Consider the following 27,247-nt stretch of genomic DNA (forward strand, 5'->3'; position numbering starts at 1 on the left):
GCCCCAAATAGGAGGAATTTCTTGGAGGATTCGCCAACGCACGAGTGTGTGATGATCCACTGGTGTGTGCAGGTGAGCACTACAGGTGGCGCTAATCGCCCATGGCAATTGGATTTTTGCTGGGGTCAGTGTTGCTTATCATTTTAACACATTTGTGAGTTTATGGTTATTTTTACCATGGAGCACAGACAAATTCAATTAAAAATTTTAAGTAATTCCTTTCACCAAATAATTACTCTGGGAAACTATTATTTTGTCATCAAAACACTTTATATCACATGTGAAACTTCTGTCAAATCATTTAATCTAAAAAAATTGTACGATCAAGAAAACTTAAAGAATATTGACCTAGACTATTTATTGGGCAATTCTGTTGTATCCTACTTACTAGGTCCTATTAAATTTTAAATGATAATGAATAAATATAATTTTAAGAAAATGAGATTTAAACAACTGGTCAGATACCATTACAACATGACCTTGTGCAGAAAACTCTTAAGTTACATCATGTTTATATTTAATTAAATGAGAAATGTTAAACAAAAACTCCCTCACAATTCACTGAATTGACCTAGGTAACAAGCATGCTTGTATACGCTGGCATTGGACACATTTTTGTATGACATACCAGAATTAGTTTTACATTAACATTTCTAACAGTATGTTTGTTTAAAATAACATAATTAAAATAATTATCTTTAGATTCCAAAACTGACTTTCCAATATGACAAAGCATGATGAAGCAAGTTCCTTAAGACATTTACCCCCGTTTGCTATGATTGTTTACAAGTATGTGCAAAGCAATCACTCCAAAATTATCTTTTTATAAATCAAATCAATGTCTTTAAAAAAAAATTTACCCTTAAAAAAAAATAAACTTTAAAACCCAAACTTGAAATCACCCCAAGATACATGGAAAAACTTCACATGGCACACTACTGTTACCAAAACCTCTGTACCTGGCCCTTCCAGCCTCTGATGGTGTGGCTCTTCTCAAAGCTCTATTTGCAGGCCAGCCTGGGGCCACCTACCCTAGGAACTACCTCTTGGAACTGTTAAAACTGTATGCTTCCCATTTCTTTGCACCAAATCTTACCCTTTCCTTTATTTGTCCACTCTTATCCCTCTTCATTTACTCATCAGTTCACTGTTTATTTGTTGCATGTATTTTTGTAACCTACCTCAAACTCTCTGAGAAAGGAGAATAAATAAATAAAATATGTCTTACACTTCTAGTTCCCTTATGCTCTGCCTCATGACACTTTCTTCCAAAGTCAGGTAGGTGACAAATTATAAATCTAGGGTAACTGCCAAGAAGGCTTCAGGAAAGACTCCCCAGAGCAAATCTGGAGATCATTAAGTTGCAAAGTATCGACTTATTGACTATTTGGATCAGTACCTTCTAAAATTAAACAATATAACTTATAAAAATTTATAATTATTTTTATTCTTTTTTTTTGATTTATTTAGTTTTGGCTGCGTTGGGTCTTCACTGCTGTGCGTGGGCTTTCTCTAGCTGCGGCGAGCGGGGGCTACTCTTTGTTGCGGTGTGCGGGCTTCTCATTGCGGTAGCTTCTCTTGTTGCAGAGCACGGGCTCTAGGCGCACGGGCTTCAGTAGTTGTGGCACGAGCTCAGTAGTTGTGGCTCAAGGGCTTAGCTGCTCCGCGGCACGTGGGATCTTCCCGGACCAGGGCTCGAACCCACGTCCCCTGCATTGGCAGGTGGTTTCTTAACCGCTGTGCCACCAGGGAAGTCCCTATTCATTTATTTTTGTTTTTGTTTTCTTTTGGCTGTACCATGTGGTATACACGATCTTTAGTTCCCCGTCCAGGGATCAAACCCATGCCCCCTGCAGTGGAAGCGCAGTCTTTTTTTTTTTCCAATTTTTAAAAAAATAATTTTTATTGGAGTACAGTTGATTTACAATGCTGTGTTAGCTTCAGGTGTACAGCAAAGTGAACCAGTTATACATATACATATACCTACTCTTTTTTAGACTCAAGATCTTACCGTATAGGTCATTACAGAGTACTGAACAGAGTAGCCCATGCTATATAGTAAGTCCTTATTAGTTACCTATTTTATATATAGTAGTGTGTATATGTCAATCCCAATTTCCCAATTTATCCCTCCCCCACCTTATCCCCTGGTAACCTTTTTTCTTTTTTTTTACATATCTTTATTGGCGTATAATTGTTTTACAATGTTGTATTAGTTTCTGCTGTACAACGAAGTGAATCAGCTATATGTATACATATATCCCCATATCCCCTCCCTCTTGATCCTCCCCCTCCCACCCACCCTATCCCACTCCTCTAGGTCATCACAAAGCATCGAGCTGATCTCCTTGTGCTATGCAGCAGCTTCCCACTAGCCATCCACATGGAAGCATGGAGTCTTAACTGCTAGACCACCAGGGAAGTCCCTATAATTATTTTTTAAATGACTATTATGTACATATTTGTGATAGGTTGAGTTTACATGAATCAAATGGTTTAAGAATACTTGCTTTTATTGCCTATCACTCAATTTCATTTTAATAACTACTAGATCCTAGCAGCACCAATGACATATTGGACCTTACAATTCTTAGTTGCAGGGGATGCCCTGTTCATTGTAGGATGTTTAACAGCCTTCCTGCAAAGCTGTAACAACCAAAAAATGTCTCCAGATGCATTGATCAAAGATGCAATGTGGAAGTACTTTATACCCAGATGAATGACAGACTTAAAGACAGCAATACATTAAAAATTCAGGGAGGATCAACTCCCCTAGTGTAAACTATAACTAGGTTCTAAGTCTCATCAGTTTCAATTTCAAGTTAACATTTGTTTTGAACATCTCATTAAGAAAATACTAAGTCAGGAAGACTGCCACCTACTGAATTATAAAAGCCATCCTATAGGATGACCACTTCCCAAAGTATCTCAGAACACCAGCCCCATGAAATGCTGAGGAATTACTGCAGTCATGTACAAATCAGCATATCAAAGGCTCTGAGAAGTCCTTTAATAAAGTGAAATCAACTCTCTCCCAAACTTACCTGAAAATTAGCCCCCATTTTAATTTCTGTGAAATACCTATTAACATCTCACAGAAATAACATTACATGAAACCCATGCTGAAAAATGCTATTCCAGGTACTAGAGTCTCAAAATAATATCTCACATCTAACTGCATCCTAAAGTAGAAAAGCAATACATGATTCTTGCCTTATTTCATGTTATACGGTATCCTAAAATAATTAAATCATAGAATCATAATGTAGAAAGACATCAAAGATCACACATATACATATTATAACAACCCAAACCAAAAATACTGGATTCCAAGAAAACCTCCTTAAGCATACACCAATAGCCAAAGTTGTCCATTTTAAAACCACATATATATTATACACTGGAAATACTTACTGTGTAAGATTCAACTAATACTGTAGTTTCTAAGGCCAGTTTCTGCTCTTGCTCAATATTATACCCCACATAACACAATTTTTCTTTAATCATGCGAACTGTTTCAAAATCAGCAGAATGGTTGAAGGCGTAGCCCCGCAACAGAAGCAGCTGGTACAAAAAAATAGCAGTAAATCCACAAGTAATCTGAATAAGTTCAACTCTGCAAAAGCGATTAATGCTCTCTAAATATGTCACATCAATACCAAATGCAATGGGCAGTGAAGCCTTAGCTCTTACTGAGTATTTCAGAAATGGGAATATTACTTGCCATAATAGGATTTATATTTCAGTTTCACAGAGAGACAGAATTAACAGTTCATGAATAATAAATGGCCAAAATGAGCAAAATATCTATTAATAAATAATATTTTACACTGGACTCCTATAATTCTGCAATTTGCTCAATCAATACCATATTCATGAAATACCCCAGGTCTTAACGAAGTTTTATCCCTAACTTCTATTATGTCTGACACATATTAGATGGGCAATAGCATTTGTTAAAAACAAAAAAACCCCACATAATATGCATCATAAACAACATTTTCATATAAAAACTTAAGAAAACAAATCCCCTTATCTTTGGGCTTATGTTCAAAAGAAATCCCTTGGGCACTCCTTTGGTAGTCACCTTCGAGTAGAATTTTGGCTTAGAATGAGAGTATTATAATTCTCATTAACAATCTTATTATTACTTTAAATGAGATTAAAGGAACCCAATGTCAAGGTGAAGACTTAATGCAACCTAATTTATTGCACAGATTTCATCCTAGAACAGTCTCTTCACAGCAGCACCAATGACATATCGGACCTTACAATTCTTAGTTGCAGGGGATGCCCTGTTAATTGCAGGATGTTTAGCAGCCTTTCTGCAAAGCTGTAACAACCAAAAAATGTCTCCAGACACTGCAAAATGTCCCTGGGGGGTAGCATCATCCCTGACTGAGAGCCACTGACTGACCTGGAGAGAATACACTAACTACAGAATTCTGGTACAGACAACATTCTAAACCTTTTTTTTCCACATTACAAAAAACCCACATGCCTCCAAATAGTGGCCTTATATACTTTATCCAGCAATGTTTTAAAGAAAATTATAACTAATTATATTCACAAGTACACTTTATCATCCACCTGTTCAAAGGAAGGTCTTATGGCAGAAAGGTTGCCTAGGTTGTTCAAGGAAGTTTTAGAGTCTTCCCCCATCTTTGAAATACCTCTCTACCCATTCCTTGGGAATAGTAAATATAATTACGTAATGATGAACTCTCATTAGTATACAAGAGATCACGTGTGTGAATCTCATATGGATTTTATATGAATAATGAACTGGGCCACTTCTCTGGTGGTGCAGATTAGCTAGAATCCTGAGATGATACATTCAATTTTGTGTTAAGTTGGTACACACAAAACTACAAAATCTAATTCTATCATTTTTTTTTTTTTTTGCTTACCTTGATAAGATATCTGGTAATATCCCTCCCAGCAATATCCAATCTCCTGGTAAGGTGAGGGAGAGAAAAGCCTTCATACACTGGGCAAATGTGAGTCACACCATCTCCAGAGTCCACCACTACTCCAGTTAATAAACCTGTGGAAGAACCATGAGGTTGTAAATAAAAAGCCAAATCAGAAAAATCAAAGCCAGCAAATTTCAAATATTGGTAAAGAAACCAAACAGAATGGTCTAAAAGCCAGCATTTCTTTATTATTTATAAATAATTTTATAAATAATAATTTTATAAATAATTTATTTATAATATTTATTATTTATTATTCTTTATTATTTGCTTATTTTGCAGCTTATTTCGAATACACCGACACTAAAGTCAGTGTTCTCTCACATGCCTCCTGTGAGACTTTTAGTCTAATCATGGGCTACCCCAGGAGATAGCCCTAGGACTATTTTTCAGACCTAGGACGGAAAAATACAACATGGTCTTTATTTTTCCTTCCAACTTAATCTGGATCCCTGAATTCCCTTAAAGTAAAATTTTCTAGAGCATCATGGATAACTTTTACGAAAACCATTGTGAAAGGTAAATATTACACAAGTTGATAGTGAACCTGTTGAAATAATCTAGTTCTTTGTTATTATTTTTGTCATATGACAAAACTGTGTTTGGAAAATTTGTTGATACTAGATAGCTAGAAATCTGAGAACAATTCATCTTGACTAGCCGAAGGATCATTTCAATTATTCACCAGAAACCAAAAAGACAATGTCAGTTAAACCTCTTAAAAAACAGCAAAGAAGCTGCCTTGTTTCTCATATGTGCTGTTTAAAACTATAAATGGCTGCAAATTACTGTTTCACCTTTTGTGTCAGGGTTAATTCAGGAAAGACAAAACTTTTTCTGACTCATGTTTTCTAGTAGTTTTTAATAGTCTAATAATATTTTTAACAACAAAAAAAATTTTAACCAGAATATGCATTATCTACAATTTGCTCAAGCATTCTTTTATCATTGTCCCATCCCCGAGTAGGCACTCTCCCTCTTTCTCATTATGCACTAAGTAACTGATTTATCTTGGAATACGTTTATTCATACCACCTCCTACTGAAGTTCATATAATCTGTTTTTCCTTGACTGATTTTTTAAGTTTCATAAAAATCATACACTGCCTCTTAAGGTTGCATTCTTTTAAACAAGAGACTTTCTATTGTAAAAAAGAAGAATCCACAATATCATTAATTCAAAAATACTCCCAGTAATATCAACTAAAGCAGCAATTTACATATTTTATTTTCCAAATAGACCTTCCCATCCAACCTCACCTTATTTTCTACACTCCCACTAGGTTACATACTGGCCTTTCCCTTACGTATTTGACCGGATTCTAGTACCACACCCTTCTGTCACTGGATTATTCATTCTTTCCACTTCATTCCTAAGGATTCTTTAACGCTCAATCTAGTTCTTACCTTTCCATTTATACCTTCCCTGACCACTTTAACTTCCAGCCCAGACTCCATGATTTGTTATTCCCCTCAATCCTGTCTGCAAAATGCAGTCAAACATACTTTCCTGAATCAGTGTGTTACCTCTCTCTTATTCAAAAACCTTCCCTGGCTCCGAATGCTGCTTCTTACTTTTTTTGGTTTAACTGGTTAGCACTAGCCACCTTGTTTAAGAAGGAGAATTTTTCCACGGCTTAGAGTTCTTTTGATTAGTATTACTGGACTATCATTTCTCAAAATTAAGAATTCAACAGGTAAACAAAAATAGCTAAGTATCAGGAATTAAAAGAGGGTATCTTCTCCTTGGACAGAAATAAATTTATGAATACTGCCAGAAAAATCTGTTAAGGTAAATTTCATTCAATTAAAACAAAATATCATTTCAGCAGAAGTGTCCAATCCCCACCCCCTAAATGGAACTATTATCACCAATTTCAAAGCTTAGATTCAAAATTTTTAATATCTATTTTCCAAAGTATTTTCTAAAATAATTTCTGAAATTTACTTTAAAAAAAATGAAACAAAATTACCTAGGTGCACACAAGCACTAATCACTCACAGCTGGGCTGTAACTGCCTTAAGGACAAGGAGACCACACGTAGCTTACGGAGTAGCTTACTTTACTCACTGCCATATCCTCTGCACTAAACAGAAATCGAGGCACATGCTACACTTGGTGAATGAATAAAGCCTATTTAAAAATTTAATTCTCCCCAAGTACTTTCTTAGTATCTATATGTAGTAGTAAAGACAGTTTAAAAACCCAGCATGTATTTTGAAAAGTGATTTTTACTCATACACGTGTAGAATCAGATGGATCACGACAATATTAGTTTGTTTCCCAAGTACAACTGACCCCTGAACAACATGGGGGTTAACGTGCATATAACTTATAATTGGCCCTCTGCATCCATGGTTCCTCTGCATCCCCAGATTCAACCAACCACGGACCATGTACTGCAGTATTTACTATTAAAAAATATTCATGTATAAGTGGACTCATGCAGTTCAAACCAGCATTGTTCAAGGGTCAACTGTATTGTCATACACTGCTTAAGTACTAAGGCTTGAGACTTAATTGTCATCTCCTTCAGAAATCTTCTCTGACATGCTGAATCAATTTCTGTATCTTTTCCCCATTAGATTCTAAGTCCTTGAGGCATCTTTACATTTTAAGTGCCTAACAAACTCTGTAGCACATATCTGATGGCCCCTTAAGTTCTCAATAAGACCATCAGGATATAAAGAGTTCTCCCTACATGGCTACTATTTTATTCCCAATGGACAGCAAGGCAGTTACTAACGGCAGTACCAAGAAAACACAGTAGCTCCCCTCCATTAAATCCACCTCAAAAGTTAGGAAGGCACTCTCAAATGTCTGCCTTTTCCTTTGTATTTAACCTATTATGTATTTGACAAACATGATTTATACTAACATTTTGGCTCTATTTCTTTTTAACTGCCAATTCTGAGGACAAATTCCATTTTCATTCTCCACTTTATAAAACATTTTTAACTTTAAATAGCCTAAAAGAGGGAACCTTCTACTTTTAAAAAAATTGAGAAGTTTCTTTTTCCTAAGTCTTTCATTGTTTAGTAAAGAAAATAAAAATGTGTATATTTTATTTGACAAATTTTAGAAATTGTGGAAATATCTGAATAAATACTTAAAATATTTGAATAAATATAAATACATATATATTGTGCTCTTCTGGGACTTACAACTTACCGAAAAATCAAACTCCTCTGACATCAAACATATTTAATAAATATTTGCTGAACTGATTATACTAAAAGTTAAGCTTCACCTACCTTGAGCATACAAAGTCAAAACTGCCTGGATGGCTACATACACTCCAGAAAACTGGTAAGTTTCAAACATTACCTGAAAATGCAAAAGGAAAGGGAAAAAATTAGTATTTAGAAATTACATAGTAAGTATGTATAAGGTTTCTTGATGGTCAGAGTGGATTAGCTATCCAAAATAGAATCAAAGAACCCAAAAGAATCCTCCATTCTCTTTAGCTCTTTTTGCCTCTACTGAAGTCCTGCTGTCACAGAGCTCCAATTTTGGGGACAGATTTTTGAATACACACTAAGTCCCCAAGCATTTCATAAGTGCTACAAAGCAAAGATTTCTGAGTGTTTTAGTTAATGGCTAATTAGAGTGAAAGAAAGCATTCTGCTTTTGAACAAGCCTTTCTTCTCAACTGATGTCCCTTAAAGGAAATATCTTTTAATTTAAAGACAAACTATAGAAATTGCTTAACTGCTTACCTTCTCATCCCTCTCCCTCAACCTGGGCCAAGAAAGACTGTGTCTCTACCTCCAGCAGTTAAAAAAAAAAAAAAGGTAATAAAACAGTAGGGCAGGAAAACAAAAATAAACACAGCAACTCCTGAATGCTGGCAGATCCTGAATGCTCAGCAGCTGAGCCTGCCCTCCCCACTGGAGCCAAGGCTGCATTCCACTCTCTGCCAAGGTACACTGCAGGGAGGAGTTCCCTCATGCCCTCTCTGCTCCCAACCATGCTCATTCTCTGTAGTGTAGGTTGGCTGGGAACATCCTATAGGATTTTCTCTGTCATCTACACTGAGCATTCCTTGATTGGCAGTGCTGACTACCGCTATGAATATCTCATATTTAGAAATTTTACAACTGACCACAATAAGAATTATACAGAATTTAAATTTTACAACTCTGGGGAATTCCCTGCAGTCCAGCAGTTAGGACTCCGTGCTTCCACTGCAGGGAGCACAGGTTTGATCCCTGGTCAGGGAACTAAGATCCCGCATACAGCGTGGTGCAGCCAAAAACAAAACCAAAACCAACAAAACTGAATCACTGTGCTGTACACCTGAAACTAATACAACATTGTAAATTAACTATACTTCAATAAAATTCAATTAAAAAATTCTAAAATACATACATACATAAATAAATTTTACATCTCTGAAACACATACTCATCAATTAAGCAACTAGATATTCTAAGTAGTATTCTACTCCATCATCCTTTATTCCCCCACCACAGGGATGAAAATGGAAGAATAATGCTATACAGTTGACCCTTGAAAACACAGGTTTGAACCGTGCAGGTCCACTTAATTGCAAGTTTTTTTCAGTAAATAAATACTATACCACTACATGATCCAAGATTGGCTGAATCCAGTGATGCAGAACTGGAATAAAGAGGGCCAAATGTAAAGTTATACACAAATGTCTGACCGAGGGGGGTTGGCACCCCTAACCCTGCATTGTTCAAGGGTCAACTGTATTTGCATTTATCAACTTGACAGTCTGTTAGAATTTGTTTTTACTTATAAGATCATTAAAAAGTATCTGTAGTTCTAATACAACTTTCTGGATGAGATTGAAGTAGGGCATTATCAATCATAGCCAAATTTGCACTCATGAGTAAAAAAGAGCATTAAACTAAAGATGAGACCTTAGAGTGCAGTAAGACTAATTCTTGTCATTTTTGCAGATTAAAAAAATATGTGTCCTAGTCAAATAGCTAGTTAGTGGATGACACTATACCTGTCATCTCCCTAACTTTTCATTTGAAAGAAAACTTGGTTTTCATTCTGGTATTGTGTTACTTTCCGAAAGGTTTCCTTGTGTAGTAACCTTTTGATTTAATGCAAAAATATCTCTTCACTCTGATTTTGTAATGAGCTGCTAAAAATAAATAGCAATTACAAATGACTACTTATCCATCACAAAGTATTAGTGATTGTAAACCATTCAGAAAGTGTACAATGGGGCTTCCCTGGTGGCGCAGTGGTTGAGAGTCAGCCTGCCGATGCAGGGGACGCAGGTTCGTGCCCCAGTCCGGGAGGATCCCACGTGCCGCAGAGAAATTACATAGAAATTACATCCCATGAGCCATGGCCACTGGGCCTGTGTGTCCGGAGCCTGTGCTCCGCAGCGGGAGAGGCCACAACAGTGAGAGGCCCATGCAAAAAACAAAAACAAAAAAAACCCAGAAAGTGTAAAATGCAATTAAAATATGAGCTAATACAATAAAGCCCATCTTTCATAGTTTTAGGGGTGGCTAGGGGAAAAAAGTAATAAAATACGAACCATAAGAAATGATATGGATTCTGTAGCTAAAACCATGATCTCAAAATTTTAAAACACTTAATATAAAAATTCTAAATCTCTTCCAAACTTTCCATAAACATCTAAAGATAGCCACTGAGTAAAACAAGATATTTACATTAAGTAGTATCTGGAAAGCTACTAAAATACAAAGCAATTAAAGGTTTCTATCTCATATATAACAAAATGAAAGACAACCTTGAAAAGTTACCTATCTAAACTATTAAGAATGTAGACTTTCTGCTCTCTGTAACTGCCTACCTCATTAGCCGTTTCAACCTCCTTTCCCAGCTCTCCTCTATCTCCCTGGCCCTTCGCTTTCTCACCTCTGTCTACTATCACTTCTTTGGTGAACCATATTATCTATATCCTCATGACTCTCCCAAGTTTTTATCCCCAGTCCCAGACTTTTCTCCTGAACTTGATCTTAATAACCATCTACTTGACATTTTTGCTTGGATGTCTAATGAAGACCTAACATGTCCAAAACTGGACTGCTGATCCATTTCCCTCCCAAATCCTCTTCTACTATCTCAGTCTTTCCCCATCCTCCAGTTACTCAAGCGAAATCTTTGCCGTTATCCCTCTATTACCCACATCTAAGAAATCAGAATATATTTTGGCCCTACCTTCAAAACAGAGCCACAATCTGGCCACTTCTCATTACCTTCTCTGCTACTACCCCTAATCCTAACCATTATTATCTTGTGCTTAGGTAACTGAAAAAGTCTCCAAACTGGTCTCTCTTGTACCCTTGCCTCCTTATGTTCTATCTACATTCAACACAGCAGCCACAGGAACCTAAATCTGAGCATGTCCCTTCCTTGTACATTTCACTTGGAGTTTAAATCTAATTCCCTATTAGAGCCTACACGGCCCTAGATTGCCCCATTACTTCTCCCACCTCGTCTCCTGCTGCTCTCCCACACTGGCTTCCTTGCTGACTCTCTAATATGCCAGGCTTGCTCCCATTTCAAGACCTTTACACTGGCTACTTCCTTTGCCTGGAATGTTCTTCCCAAATATATTCTGGCTAACTCCCTTTAAATATCACCTTCTCACAGACACATACTACCACATTCTATGAAAAACGCAGCCTCCCTACATTCCCCATCCCCCTTAACCTACTCTTTTTTTTCCCTTTAGCATCTATTATCTTCTAACAAACCATTCAATTAACTCACTTTTTGCTCTTTTGGTCTGTTTTCCCCTGCTAGAGGATAAACTCCATGGCAGCAGGACTTCGCTTTGTTTACTGGTATATTCTACTTATAAGTAATGACTAACATAGTTAGGTGCTCAATAAATAGGACCTGGGAGAAAATAACAATTATTCTTATTCCTTTTATTCTTAAGGACAACGGTAAGATAAAAGAAAAAACATGTGCTTTAACATCACATCACAGAAACACATATGTGCGCAACCCATCTAAAAACTTACCTCTACAATCTTCTCTCTGTTTTTGGTTGGGTTCATAGGAGGTTCTGTGAGCAAGATTTTACAATTCCTGGTATCTATGTTAAGTTTCTCTGGTCCAAATGTATAGTCCCACAGGTGTTTCATGTCATCCCAATTTCGTACTATGCCATTTTCCATTGGGTAATTAACTTCTAACATTGAGCGTAATTCACTTGCCTCATCACCAACCATAAGATCCTAGAAAATTATAATATCAAAGCTTTAGACCAAATTTTTGTATAAAATACCTTCAGAAAATTATCCTCCCATAATATTTTGGAAAACTTGGGAATAATTAATTTTAATCTTTCTGGCACTTTCAGACAAAGTTCTTCATTCCACAAGTTAAAAAGATCTTTTCTTTCATGAACAATGCCTTGCAAATCTTAATCATGAATAATAAATTTTTATGTACAGCGTGGTTTAAATCAATAAATTGACCTTACCTTTAATACATATGTTTCCAAAAGAAGAGCATTAGCACAAATAAACCCCACATTTTCATATTTTGGAGGGTTTTGTATGAGGTTTCATCTGTTTCTTTTGCTCAAATGTTCAAAAAATAAGGCCTGTGATATGTGAGATAGCACATCAGGGAAAAAAAAAAACTTGTAGAAAAATGCTCAATGCATGCAGCACATTTCTTTGTACTAAATATCAAAATGATAAGTGTAACTACTATAAAGCATAATGAGAAGCAAAAAATAAAAGGATGTTTTATTACACTGTAAGAATGGACATATGCACCACATAACTTGTAAATTTCACAAACTTCTACCTATATATGCCTCAATTAGAATTGAAATTAAGTTTCAATATATGCCTCACCAAGATGAATGATAATTTGTAGAGATACAAAAAATTAAGACAAAGAGAAGCAATTCTTCTTTAAAATTATCTCATGAGCGACATCTTCAATCTTAAAGTACAATACTGGAAAACTGCTATTACACACGAAGCAGAATACTCACAAGTCTTGTCTCCAATGACAGCATACTTAAGATGACCCACATTTCAAAAGTCAAATTTTGTGTGTATAAGGCTAATGATGTCCCAGAATTTAAATTTATTTTAGAAATCAGCTAGTCAAAATGCTAAATAATCTTGATTTCTACATATACTGATGAATTCAATTAAAAAAAAAAACCCTAGTATCAGAAATAGCTATTTGCTATAAGACCTTAGGATATTTTAAAACAGAAGTTTAAATACATGTATGACTTTAAAACTTTTAAAAATAACTATTAAAAAAAAAGAGAAGAGATAAACAAGGGTGAAGACTCTAAAAACAACAACAATAAAAAAAAACCAAACAGATTTCCAGAAAATCCACTGAAAGCAACAACAAAAAGGAAAAACAAAGTTAAAGCACATGCTAGAAATGTTCACTAAAACTTTTCTGTTGCAACTAATTTTGTATAAAGTTAATTTACCATAACTTAATACTCAAATTGCTTAAATATTAACTATTTAGAATCATCTGATAGGAAAATGCAAAACTAAAAATCTGTATTTGTGAACTCTAGTAACTGACATGCATTTGTTGAATTACTTATGGAGAAGTATACTGATAATTTCAAATACATCAAAAGACAAGATACACTGATGGACTGACAGATGGATAAATGGATAGATATGTGATATATCAGTATAGTAAACATTAATATCAGAATCTAGGTGATGGATGTATGGGTTTCACTGCAAAATTCCTCCAACTCTGCTGTGTATTCTAAACACTTCTTAATAAAATGTTAGGGGGAGGAATTTATACCTCCAAGTACATATATTACTTTTGGCCATCAATATAACTTAATATACAATTTTGTTACTTTCTTCTAGAATATATCTTTCTTTGTGTTATACAAGGTAATAACAGATCAGATAATTAGATGGTTTATATCATCGATATATATTCACAACTACATTTCAACAAATTTAGTATAAGTCTGGTCTGATTTCATCAGACTGTTTAGTTTTTATTCCATGCAAGAATAGGGGCTTACATATGCCTGATCTGATGCCAACTCAAAATAAAAGTGTCATGGATCTACTTCTAGGGCACACATACCATAAACAATTAACTGAAAAAAACATCTGGCATTGAGTATCTTACCATCCCTCTGAACAAAGAGGACATTTAAAATGGAAGAAAACGAGTATTAACTTATCAAATTAGTGCAAATAGTCTTGACTAACTCAAGCTACCTAATTTAAAAACGTATCGATATCTAAAATTTTATTTCAAAAAATCCTAAAACATATAGTTTTCCTTAGAACATTTTAACTTCCAAAACCCCAAAATGATAAAAGGTTATGTAACTTGCCCGCATCCCCAAGACCAAAATTATAAGCCATCATATCAGGCCTTAGTTTTTTACCACCCACCTCATCATTGGACCAAGCCTAAACCATCACCTATTACCTGAAAGAATGAAAAATTATAGTAACTGTCTGAGATTTTGTTATAAAAGCATTTATATTTTATGAAAAGCAGGCAGTGTAGATGAGATTTGCCAAGAATCATTCTGAACAATGTCACCTCAAATTAAAAGTAGAGCAAATATACTTTAAAACCACAATTAAATTCCTAGAACAAAATTTCATAAAAAACATTAAATTAAGCCTACACTGTTCTCTACAAGTGCACTTTTTTCTTAATCTCCTCCAGATTTTAAGACAAATGCATGATCTTTTATTTAGGATAAATGTAGGAATTTCCACTTTTAAATGCTTTTGTTTATTCAAAAGAAAATTTCACAAAGTTACTGTTACTAGTTAAAATACATATCACTAGAAAGGCCTGATATTAATCTCTGTCAAAGCTGCTTACAAATAATATTAAAAACAAACAAACAAACTTGAAAATATCTACTACAGAAAGCACTTTGACCACCACAGAAAAATATGGTGAAGAGTCAATTGCCTGGGATGCGCCTGGTTCTAGTTCAAAAGAAAAAGGTGCCACACAATGGTATTTATTTAGAGGAAGAATCTATTGTCTATGCAAAAGTCTTACAAGACTTCCACTTTTTTCTTATTTATACTCAGATAATGCAAAATCTGCTCATCGATAAGGATAATATAGGAAACAAGTCAATCTCTTTTTCTCCCCCTTTACTATTTATAGTTCATTTGCACATTAAAATTTTACTCAGTTTATTAAATACACATATGATACTGTACTGGATGCAAATATATACACATATATATAGAGGCTATGACAGGCAGTGTTCAATTTAACAATGGTCAATAAAGTGGATTTATCCAAATGCAACAACTTCACCCCAATTTTCTGGATCACACATATTCTAAATAAAGCCACTTGGTTTCTAATAAAATGCACACCACATTCCATTTTAATCGTAACATTCATCTACAAAAAACACAAGGAAAACAATTCAAAACTATGTTAGTAATTAGTTCTGATTTGGTCCATTGTATGCAATCAGGAAAGTATAGGACTTAATTAGTTGCTACCAAATTGAAGCAATGAAAAAGGTTAAAAATCAAAGTACTTAAAAATTAAAAAATTAAAATATGGAATTACCCCCCTCCCCAATACCAAAGGGACACAAAACAACAACTACTGTCCCACCAAGCAAAAGTGGAAAACAAACAGAGAGCATGTGTGTAACCTCACTTACCATCTTTTTGTTATTCTACTTCAACAGGTCAAGAAAGGTGAAGAGAGAGAAGGTAGAAGTAAGAGTCAGAAAAGGCCTAAATAAAATCCTCACTGAAATTTTTAAACATACAAGCAATAGAGACAAATTAGGTCGAGGTCAGATGCAGTACTACTACAGTTTACGGAGTTAACAATTAGGGCCGAATTAGCATGGACAGTTATTACTCCTGAATGAAAATAAACTCATTAAACAATTTAAATTTCCAGTTTTTAGTCTACCACATTTTAGCTAACAAGACACAAAAAGTATAAATCAATCCACTAGGCATAGGAATTCCAAAAAAGTCATATTTCTTTAATTCATTATTGAATTTAAGAACCTTAATTAAGGAAAATAAATAGCAGAAAAGGTCTAGCTGAGTAAGTAAAGGGTATTTAGAGTTGACTTTCCAAGCTCTAGTAGTCAAGTTAAATTTGACACAGGTCTGTTTTCTTTCACTGTTTTCTACTGGAAGACAAATTAACTTGAAAGACTTAAAAGATTAAGCAGATTGAACAGAAGTGAGCCAATCGAACACAGACTGACAAACCATACAAGCAAATGCTACTGGGGAATTCCTTAGCAAAAACGTCTTATTAGGATATCATCTAGTTTCATTTCTATCACTTGGCCTTAAAAAGCAAGAAAATGGTAATTATTGTGACTATGCTGGTCAATAAAAATAGCTGTATGTATCTTAATACCTCAAAAATGTTATTATCCATAAAGTATATAAAAAAGCCATTCTTCTTTAAAAGGCTGATACTGAATAAAAGTGTGACTTCCAACATCATTAAAAAGTTTATCCTTATCACTATTATTAGCTAAATTTTAAGTTGAGTTCATTTAAGATTGAATTCAATCAGAATGAAAGGAGTTCACAAAAAGAGAATACAGAATTCCACAAAATTCCCAAAAGACCCTAAAAAACCCCCAAAACAAAAACAAAAAACCTCTCATATTGAGTATCCCTTCTGATTGTAACATAACAAAACAGAGGCCAGAATCATTCACTCTTTTAAGTCTTTAAAAAATTAACACAGAACCTAAGTTTCAGTTTGTACTTTTATTCATTGTGTAATTCAATTCTCTAGTCCCAACAGCAGAGAGCCACCAAGTAGCAAACCTCTACCACCTACTACCACCTTCCTAGACATCTCAAATAAACGTTTCCAGAGAGGCACACACTAACTCACACACTAACAATTCAGTGAAGTCTTGCCAAGGACTGTCCAGATAGGACCAACAATGCTGGTCCGTTCACAAATGATTCAGTGAAAGGGCCCCTAAATGTTACTGCATTTTGTATAACCTGATCCCTAGGCCACCTGAAAAATGTAAGTCAATTGGTGACCACTGACTTTTGATTCTTTTTCTTCCACAGTATTGTAACTCCCACTTGATTTTCAATCCCTTTAATAGAAGATAAAAATCTATCACCCTTAACATCCAGTTACTCATGTTAAGTACAGCAGGTAGGCAATGACAATATTCCCTTCCCTCTCCTCGTGCTAAGATAAATACAAGGCCAAATAAAGACTTGCACAGCTTCCTCCTGCACACTATGGAAATCAGTTATACTGGTGAAAAGAGGAACCAATAAGATTTATATCCTGTGTTTCCTGATTAGCTACATAAAAATGTAGGGGGATCAGGCCATGAGAACATGGGAAGGAAAAATCTTAGGTCCCAAAGAGACACTAACATAGAAAAATATATGGAACTGAAAGACATAAAAATACCAGGCTGATTTCTTTTAAAAATTATATTAGGTAATAGGACTTTAAGTCACTAATATAGTATTCACATCAACATAAAAATCTTACTAAGTATTTTACTTCATTCAGAGAGTGATGGCATCAAGCTATACTTAAAGTCAGATGAAATTAACTTCAGTTTCTGGTGCCTTTCTTCAGGTGTTGATAAAAATTTTAAATATAAGAAATTCGGCCCTCCTCCTTTGCTTTTCAAGGCATCACATTTTAAATCTACTTAATTCAAAGAACACCTCACAGGTTTTGCTCCTCATTTATCAATAAATAAAATATTACCTTGATTTCAATGTTTCCCACTTTGGTGGTCGATCTGATAATAGGTCTTCCAACCAAAGCTGGGAAGATGTGTTCTGGAAAGTTGGAGCCTGCATATCCACACTTCACAAACTGGAAAAGAACAGTAAAAGTGGGTTAGTGTCAAGGTATTTATGATATTATCCTTTTTGTTTTGTTTTCATTTTGGTTTTGCGGTACGCGGGACTCTCACTGTTGTGGCCTCTCCCGTTGCGGAGCACAGGCTCCGGACGCGCAGGCTCAGCGGCCATGGCTCACGGGCCCAGCCGCTCTGCGGCATGTGGGATCTTCCCGGACTGGGGCACGAACCCGTGTCCCCTGCATCGGCAGGCGGACTCTCAACCACTGCGCCACCAGGGAAGCCCTGATATTACCCTTTTAAAAACTGTATCTGAAAAGTACCACTTTGCATTTATATAATATTTTAAACTTTTGTTGCTTTCAAATTACCCAAAGTAGTCACCCCATCTATCATATCCTCCATTTATTTCCTTTATGGCGCTACTACCAGAGTTCCCGTTTCCTTACTGGTTAACTGCTTATTTAGTGCCTAGGTCTCCCCACCACAGGGAGTTAAGCTGAGCAGTTCATGCTGGAGCCCACTGCCTTGATGCACAGAGGGGAAGGGACAAATTCACTCAACAAATGCTAAGGATTTTTAAAAGAGAAATGTCAGAAAATGAACAGAACTAAAGCAGCTTTTCATTCATGTCTGGCAATTCACTTAAGCAATCCCATTTTTGAAAATGGGAAAATCAAATGGCATATGGACTAGCATCAAAATAAACATTTATTAGGCATTTTGGGCTATTTACATCTTTATATTTAGACAAACGTATTCAGTAATAACAAATGACATAATTTCATATTCAGATAGTGTACTTCTCCAATGAGGACATATCACTGACTCTAATAATACTTCCATTTTATGAATAAGAAACTGATGTACTAGGAGATTTAACAATCTACAGTAAAACTGAAAATAGAACCAAGGGTTTTTAGTTCTTATACCAATAATACAGTCTGTTTAGACTTATCTTTAAGAGCAGCCATTACAAGGAAAAGGCAGTTTAAAACTTCAGGGTGGGAGGAAGAAGCTATAAAAGAAAGGAAATGCAATCAGTCTCTACCCTCTCTCTTACCAAGCCTTTATTCAATGTATGGTACACTGTGCAAGGATTTTTGTGTCTATTGATGAATCCCAAGCACCTAGAACAGTGTCTGACACATACTAAATGCATATTATTTAACTGATCAATAAATATTAGAAGTTTTGCTGTTGACCCGTATGATACTATGATTATTTTAACCTAGAGAATATGTTTAATATTGAGAAAGTCTATTGTTCCATGGCTTCAGCTACCATATTCTCTTAGAAGAATTAAGGAGAAAAACAGTAACTGAATGTGATGCATGATAGTAATAACACAGAAGTGGAGAGAAAGCTGTTACATACAAGGAACTGTTTTGTTTGACAGTGGTAAAGGTTAGCAACTACCTGAAACTCACTGACTTCTGACTAACCCTCCAAAATATAAAATTTTTCTACTGCAAAGACAATCTTGTTGGAAATGATGTTGATGAACCGCATTTAATTATAAATAGTCTAGAACATTCTGCCATGCATAATTTCAAGTCTTTTATATATAGAGCTCTTAAAAATATGTTGAAGTCATGTCTTTAGCAGACTAAAGCTACTGGTATGAAAAATATGCCTAAAATTTTAAAATTGCATATTTCCAATACCACCTGAATTCGTATCTCCTCAGTTCACGTTTACATTTTAGAACCTACATAAAACACACTGCTCAGACAGGTTTTCTTCCAAACTCACAAAACCTAGTCCTGCTTAGTTTACCATTCAGCCACATACCCATTTCTAAAACTATGATACAATTCTGACCGGATTAGCTTCCAAGGCAGAAGTTACTGTGATATGATGGCATATGCAATAGATTACCTGCTTGCTCATACCTCTCTCTCCATTTGAATAGTGGTTGATAAAGAGCAATACACTTCCCACCCTAAAAAAGTGTTCAACAGAATTCAGAAATGTTATTCCATTTTTCCACAATGTCTTCCCAAATAATTTAACAATGTGACCCAGAAAGAGTTGGAGTGACAACTGCTACAGAGGAAAAGAATAATACTTACTATTTTCTAGTCTATTCAAATTAAAAGAAAATGAAAAAACCTCTCACACGCTTCTCTTCTAAATCAAACTCGCTTTTGTCCTTAAGTCAAAAGCCAGCTCACTTGACGTGAACGGAAATCAGATGCAAAACCAGAGAATCTCTTCTCATTACCCCACCATATCCAAATTTCTACATAAATAAAATCTGTCATGATCACCAGCTCTAGTCATAATTTATACATATGTTCCAAATATAGAAACCAAATATAATGTAGACATTAAATTCTTATGTATTAACATAATGAACAGATAAGGACACTGGGTGGGTCAAAAGTGTCCATTCACCAGACTGAACATGCTCACATGGGTATAAATGTTCTTAAAAAAAATGACAGAATGAATGAAAAAAGAACCTACGAGTTTGTAAGGGCATTTTTAGCACATTAAATGTAAACAAATGATTTAAGTGAGAAATCGTAACACAAGGTAAAGGTGGGGCAGGAGCCTGGGATGGGGCGTAAGCCAAGTCCTGGTGCAGGGAGGAGGCTGCGAAGGTTGACGTGCCTCCCCTCATTCTGAGCCAAACACACTGGGAAACGTGCAACACGGTAAATCCATAATCACATCACTCAATGTTTACTGATTATAACCTGAACAATTATAGACGGGTAGTTTGCATCTTGAAATTCTTGTCTGAGCATACTTCACGGGACAAAATATTTGCCAAGTGCCTGAGGCAAGATGACAAAATATTAAGAACTCCTGAAACTATAAAAATAATTGTAAACTACTATTCCTGTGCTTTATAAAAAATGGAAATTTGGCTTTTAGTTCAAATTAAAGATACCAATCACTTATTAATGAAATCATTTATTCTGCTTAAGCAGTAGCTTACTGGAAGTAGATGCTGCCATCCAGTGCTAGCATTACTACAGGGTACTATTGTTTGGTCAAAATGGCAAGTGCTGCACTATTTCACATTATTTCAAATGTGAAAGCATTAATAGTTATAATAACAAGAATATAATTACAATGATGTATTTCTCAATAACATATAACCAACAGACAACCTGCCATTTCCTTTCTTGTAAAAAGCAAGTATTTTTTAAAAGATCTAAACCACGATGTAATAAAATAGAAAGAAAATATTCTTTTTTAAATTATTTGTTTGGTATCATTTTTAATCCTGGAGATACCTCCCCCCATTCCAATCATTTTAAGACTTGGTGGCTTAGTTCTCTCATTGTGTGCAGTAAGGCTGTGTTTAAGAAATAGATTTTACCATATATAGTTTCCTCTTCATAGCACTGTGGTTTAAACTGGCTCCCTTACTTCCTACTGAGTCATCAAATGGTAAGAACATGAACAATATAATGTTCTTTCAAGCAACAAAAAAAAGCTCATCTACATTTGCTCTAAAAGTACCTTTCTCCCTCAAAAAATAAATTGGGATTTATAAAGCCTCATTTGGACTTATTTAATTTGTATTTTTCCTTTATTAATTTAAATTGATGGTATTGACATATTAATTTAATTGCATAGTGATTATTCTGATCTTAGACCACCAAAATATTTATTATATTTATTCCAAAGCACTTTTTTTTTGTTTTGTTTTGTTTTTGCGGTACGCAGGCCTCTCACTGTTGTGGCCTCTCCCGTTGCGGAGCACAGGCTCCGGAAGCGCAGGCTCAGCGGCCATAGCTCACGGGCCTAGCCGCTCCACGGCACGTGGGATCTTCCTGGACCGGGGCACGAACCCGTGTCCCCTGCATCGGCAGGCAGACTCTCAACCACTGCGCCACCAGGGAAGCCCTATGCCAGAGCATTTTATAGGGTGAAACCAAACCTGTTTCTGATTTGTTTCTAATTCAAACACTCCTAAATTCATTATATAAATCTGTATAAGCCTGATAAAGGCCATAATACTACAAATGTGAATTGTAAAAGTATAATTACCTAACACTATAAGCTACTTTGTATCACTAGACCCTGAAAATTATACCTACCAGTCACACAGTAGGCACGCCAGAAGTCTTCACTGTTGGTGAACTAACTCAATGTTGATGAAATCACCCAAGTTTGGTAAAAGAATATACAACACCAGGGGCCCAGGCCCCACTCTTGCAAGGCACCCAAGCCTAAGCAGATCTCCACATTTTCACCTATCTGGCCACTTTCCGCAGCTCTATTTTAGGTGCAGGTTTGGACGAAGGCTCCATTTTAGGTTTGAATGGTTATGAAGGTGAAATGCATAAAGTACTGGAAATGGATGAGCTTTTCCTCCTCTAGGAGGAAAAGAGACAGTGGTCAGCTTGGGAGCTAGTGAGGAAGAAGAGCGGGACCAACATCTGGCATGTGATCACAAGAACTCACCTACTCTTAGGGCATTCGATTCAGGGCCTGCCAGAGGGGCTTAAAAAATCAAGTTCTCAGGACTTCCCTGGTGGTGCAGTGGTTAAGAATCCGCCTGCCAATGCAGGGGACACGGGTTCGAGCCCTGGTCCAGGAAGATCCCACATGCCATGGAGCAACTAAACCCGTGTGCCACAACTACTGAAGCCCGCGCGCCTAGAGCCCGTGCTCCGCAACAAGAGAAGCCACCGCAATGAGAAGCCCACGCACTGCAACAAAGACCCAACACAGCCATAAATAAATAAATTAAAAAAAAAAAATCAAGTTCTCAAATACCTATAATTTTAACACCTAAAATGTGTAAGAGGCAAATTGCTTTGGAGTAACAACTATTTCCATAAGTTTTTAGAAATTTAATTTTAATATCTTCTTTATTTAATCATAGAGGAATCATTAGACCTTCAGGTACAATCAGGTAAAATCAAAATGACTATGAAGTATAACCATAAGAAATACAGAATCTAAGTGGTTCCTAATTCTCTAAATTTTCAGAAATATCACAGCATTCATGACTACATACCACATCAGAGCTGTTTCTTCATTTGAAGTCTACCATGTCCTATAGAAAATCTGATAAAAATTTTAGAGTAACTAGAAACATAACACCAAATATGTAAGTTTTTGTTTGAATTAACTACACTTTTCTATTTATGTCATAGTAACTGATCTTTTGTCTTAAGAAGCAAGATTCTTAAATTATGGATTAGACATAAGACTAATCAATAATATACAATCAGTTTTCTAACACAGATAAACTAATGAAATAGTAACATAAAAACTAAATATTATGGGACTTCCCCAGTTGTCCAGTGGTTAATACTCCGCGCTTCCACCTCGGAGAGCGCGGGTTCGATCCCTGGTCGGGGAACTAAGATCCTGCATGCGGTGCAGCCAAGAAGAAAATTTTTTAAAAAAAGAAGAAGAAAAAAAAAACCTAAATATTATGAGAAAACATACACTACAAAAACAGGGTTCACTGTCCTTCAAAGAGGAGGAATCCATTAAAACATAACTGACTTCAATTTCTAAAGAAAAAAGCTGACATATTCACAAAACAAAATATATTAACATCAACTTTTAAAGATTTACATTTATTTAGAGGTCAATTTGAGACTACAGTGGGAATCAGGCTAATATTTTTTAAAAAGCACCTTTAACTGAGTTTTAACTGTAAAAGTAATACATGTTTATAGTTAGTTTCATTTAAAGATAGTTTAAAAATACATGGTTTGTTAAAAAAACAAAGAACAGTTTTTCAATAATTCAGAAGGGTGATGAAGTCCTTCCCACCTTACCTCACTCTTAGCCCTAGTCTCACAGGTAACCACTATGAACATACATTTCTTATGAATTCCGCCAAAACTTTCATATACACATACATTTGTAGACACATAAATATCTTTAATAAAGATGGAATTGCTGTAAAACTTTTTTTTAAACTTAACAATAGATCTTAAAAATGTTTCTATAGTGGTGGACCTGCCTCCTTTTCTTTAAGTACTATTCCATTTTGTATGGATGTCTTCTTACTCTCATCCGTTTTTAACTTAGGTCAGATAAAGCTAATATCATCACTGCTTGTAAAAGTCTAACAAATTCAATCAAGGGCAGCATATTATAGCTGTGAATATCAGCTCTTTTTTCCCCTCAACAATCCAGTTTCCAAAGGGCTCTAAAGTTCAAAAAAAATCTATTTTAATTCATCTATCACATTTATGGAAGGAAGGGGATAAAAGTCACAAAATACTGCAGCTCCAAGATGGTTAGGACTTGTTGTAATGTAGGGGGAAGTGATCACTACAGAACTCATCCAAAATAAGTAACACTTCTGTCTTCTAATTTGCTGACTTTGCTGCCCAAAATACATTTTTTTTAATGGGGTGGGGGGGGGCGATTGAAAGAAACAACCTTCAAATAATTTCTATATCAGTGTTTTACTCAGATTTTTACAATTATTTGCATTTTAGAATCTTAAATACTAACATTACCTGTATTCTGCAAGTAAGGAAAAAAAGGAGGAGGGGTACCCAAACTGATTAACTTCCCCTAAGGTTAGTGGAATTAACACTTGGGCCTTAAAGGGTGCGAGATCAACCACTGGAACACACTGGTCTCTGCGGGGCTGCACCTGGGCCAAATTTCCAGCATGCAGAACAAAAAGTAAATGACGCGCTGCCGACCTGGTCTCCCTTCCCCTCAAAAAACAAGAAAACAAAAAAACAAACACTGCGAAAGGACTGAGGCTCACTGCATGACAGCACTTCCCTTTTTTCTTTAAACCCGCTTCCTGCCTCCCGTTCTGTATCTTCAACTATACAGGAAGAGGAAGGCCTCTTGATCTTCTTTTTACACACCGGCAACCCTGGGGAATGGAGCCCTTCTGGAACACACAAACCCAGCCTTTTACTCCTCCGGCCCTTTAGCCAGCCAGAATCCCGCGGCTCCAGCGCGGGGCCGGCCCCGGCCGGGCAGCAGGTGGGAACCCCATCCAGTGCCGGCCTCGCCCGCCGTCCTGACCCCGAACTGCGGGAGTGGCGGGCTCGGGTAAACTAAGGGGCCCGACCCTCTCGCGCGCCACACCCACGGAGGCGGGAAGCGAGGCCCTGGCCCCTTGGCCCCGGGGGCCGAGGGCCCAGGGGTGCAGCCCCGGGCGCCAAGGGCCCGCGCGCCCCTCGCTCATCCCCTGCCCGAGCCTGTAGCCGCTGCAGCCTCCCCGCGAAGCGCTTACCCCGGTGCCGTTGTCGCACACCACCACCTTCCGGCCCTGGCTGTCCATAGTGCGCCCGTAAGAGAGCCGGAGCCGCCGCCACCGAACAACCTACAACCGCCGCCGTCCGTCGGTTCCTCTTCCTCCTCCTCCCTCTTCCCGGCCCCTCCCGCGGCCCAGCTTGTTTCTCCCACCCGGAAGTGGCCGTCCGCCCCTACCCGCCCCTGCCCGCAACCTACTGACTGCCGGCGCGGAAGAGGTGAGGACGGGGGGGAGGAGGCAGAGACTGGCAGCGCTGAGCTCCAATAAGAAACAAAGGAGCCCGAGGTCCCGCCCACGGCACCGTTTCCGGCTTCGGTTCCAGCTCCGCCTTCAGGGTCGCCGCCCATGCAGGTTCTTCCTGTCGGCGTCTTGTCCCCGGCGGTTCACCGGGTGTAAATGGCCGCCGAGGTGGTGGCCGCTGCGGTCTTTTCCTTCTGCGGTCTTTTCCTTAAGGCGTGGCAGGAGTTGGGGGCTCCGCTTACCCGGCTGAAGGAGGCGCAGGCAGATGAAAGCTATCTGGTCTGTGGCGAGACCGCAATGGAATGTGACAGAGAAGCCTGCCGGGAGGGCGGGAGGCGGCAGACACCCTTGCTAACCCCACCATTGAATGAGGCTTGGTGTATCATTGCTTGTAAGCCTTTTCAGTGGGCAGAGCTGCGATGGTACAGACACGTGAAATCGCGCATTTACACCGATTCCTCCAATTCCAGCCCAATCTGTCTTTGCCCGGTTCGCCCTTAGTCAAGTGAACAAGAGTAGGTGCTTAACGATTCCAGCCTCATTGCTCACCACTTCCCTTGCAGCAGCATGATGTTGCTTCACACCTCTTCAGTATATGTACCTATCTGAACCCAGACTCTGTGCTTTGAAATCAGACAACCCCAGTTTCAAACAAGGCCCCGCCACTCAGGAATTCTGTGATCTGGGCCCACTCTACATGAGCCCTCAGTTCAATATTATAATACCAGACTGCTTTTCAGTTTCACTTTGTTTTTTTATTAGACAGTGGTTTACAAACCTTATAAAGGCATAGAATGCTTTATTCAAATTTAATCTTATATGGAAACCCAACATATAAAAATAGATCAAAGTATGGGAGCTCCCTGGTGGTCTAGTGGTTAGGATTCCTTGCTTTCACTGCCAAGGCCCAGGATTCAATCTCTGGTGGGGGAACTGAGATCTCACAAGCCGGACAGCCAAAATTTAAAAAAAGAAAAGAAAAAAAAAAAAGATCAAAATAAAGCTGCCATAGTTGTTGGAAGTTTGAGAAGTTAGTCTGAGTAGGAGGCCTCGGGGGAATCTCTTCCCTGCATCTGCTTCAGTAGTCATTGAGGTACCTCAGCCTGCTGAACTTTGCAGTAGTTCATAAATTACATGTCTTACTTTTCTGGACCCAGTGCCTAACACTGTGTAGTTTTCATGGAATTATATTTAATTGGTCTCAGCAAATTGAATTCAAGCATTTCTGTGTCCTTTTACTTTTCCTCTTTATGAAATTAAATGGATTACTAATTTTTACTTTTTAAGAAGTAACATTTGTTTTCTTCTAATTATAAATCACCACATGCAAATGATAGGAAATATCAACAAACATCTATTTGCTACACTAATGAAAATGCAGCAAAATGCCTTGATTATGCAAATACAGATATAATGCTGTTGGCAACTGTTTCCTGCCAGAAGGCAGGCTTATCCTGGTCATTTCCCTTTCCCCAAAATAATGTGACCTCACATTTTAGGTTACTGAATTTTTTTGTGTGTGGGAGAGCTTCATTTCTAGCCTTCTGCTGAAATTGTATGTATATTATTCTGCACAAAATCTTGCTAGGCAGCTATTTCCTTTTTACATATGACAAAACGGGGGCTTTAAAAAATTAAGTCTAGGGCTTCCCTGGTGGCGCAGTGGTTGAGAGTCTGCCTGCCGATGCAGGGGACACGGGTTCGTGCCTCGGTCCGGGAAGATCCCACATGCTGTGGAGCGGCTGGGCCCGTGAGCCATGGCCACTGAGCTCGCACGTCTGGAGCCTGTGCTCCACAACGGGAGAGGCCACAACAGTGAGAGGCCCGTGTACTGCAAAATAAAATAAAATAAAATAAAAAATTAAGTCTACCAAGAACTACATGCAGAAATCAATATATTTATAAATGCCAACAGCTAACAATCTGAAAATTAAGTAAGGAAAACAATTCCATTTACAAGAGTATCAGAAAAATCCAAATAAATGTAACGAACGTAAT

At 37.2% G+C, this 27,247-nt stretch overlaps 1 protein-coding gene across 3 annotated transcripts in view; it reads right to left on the reverse strand.

Moving 5' to 3' along the window:
* Positions 1-25,182, reverse strand: part of ACTR2 (actin related protein 2) — a 35,493-nt gene extending 10,311 nt beyond the window's left edge. Inside the window, exons 1-7 of one of the 3 annotated variants that reach the window (XM_060309291.2) lie at positions 24,989-25,182; positions 17,697-17,807; positions 15,625-15,639; positions 11,963-12,178; positions 8,231-8,303; positions 4,911-5,047; positions 3,415-3,564 (exon numbers count right to left, since the gene is read on the reverse strand). In XM_060309291.2, coding sequence (XP_060165274.1) covers positions 3,415-3,564; positions 4,911-5,047; positions 8,231-8,303; positions 11,963-12,178; positions 15,625-15,639; positions 17,697-17,807; positions 24,989-25,036 — 750 coding nt within the window. In that variant the 5' untranslated portion in view covers positions 25,037-25,182. Of the gene's footprint in view, positions 1-3,414; positions 3,565-4,910; positions 5,048-8,230; positions 8,304-11,962; positions 12,179-15,624; positions 15,643-17,696; positions 17,808-24,988 lie in introns of those variants that run through there. The other 2 variants (XM_030877398.3, XM_060309292.1) reach the window with 2 other exon arrangements.
* Positions 25,183-27,247: the final 2,065 nt, after the last annotated feature.

Source organism: Globicephala melas, chromosome 12 (genome assembly GCF_963455315.2).
Source record: "Globicephala melas chromosome 12, mGloMel1.2, whole genome shotgun sequence".
In the NCBI taxonomy this organism is placed as follows: domain Eukaryota; kingdom Metazoa; phylum Chordata; class Mammalia; order Artiodactyla; family Delphinidae; genus Globicephala; species Globicephala melas.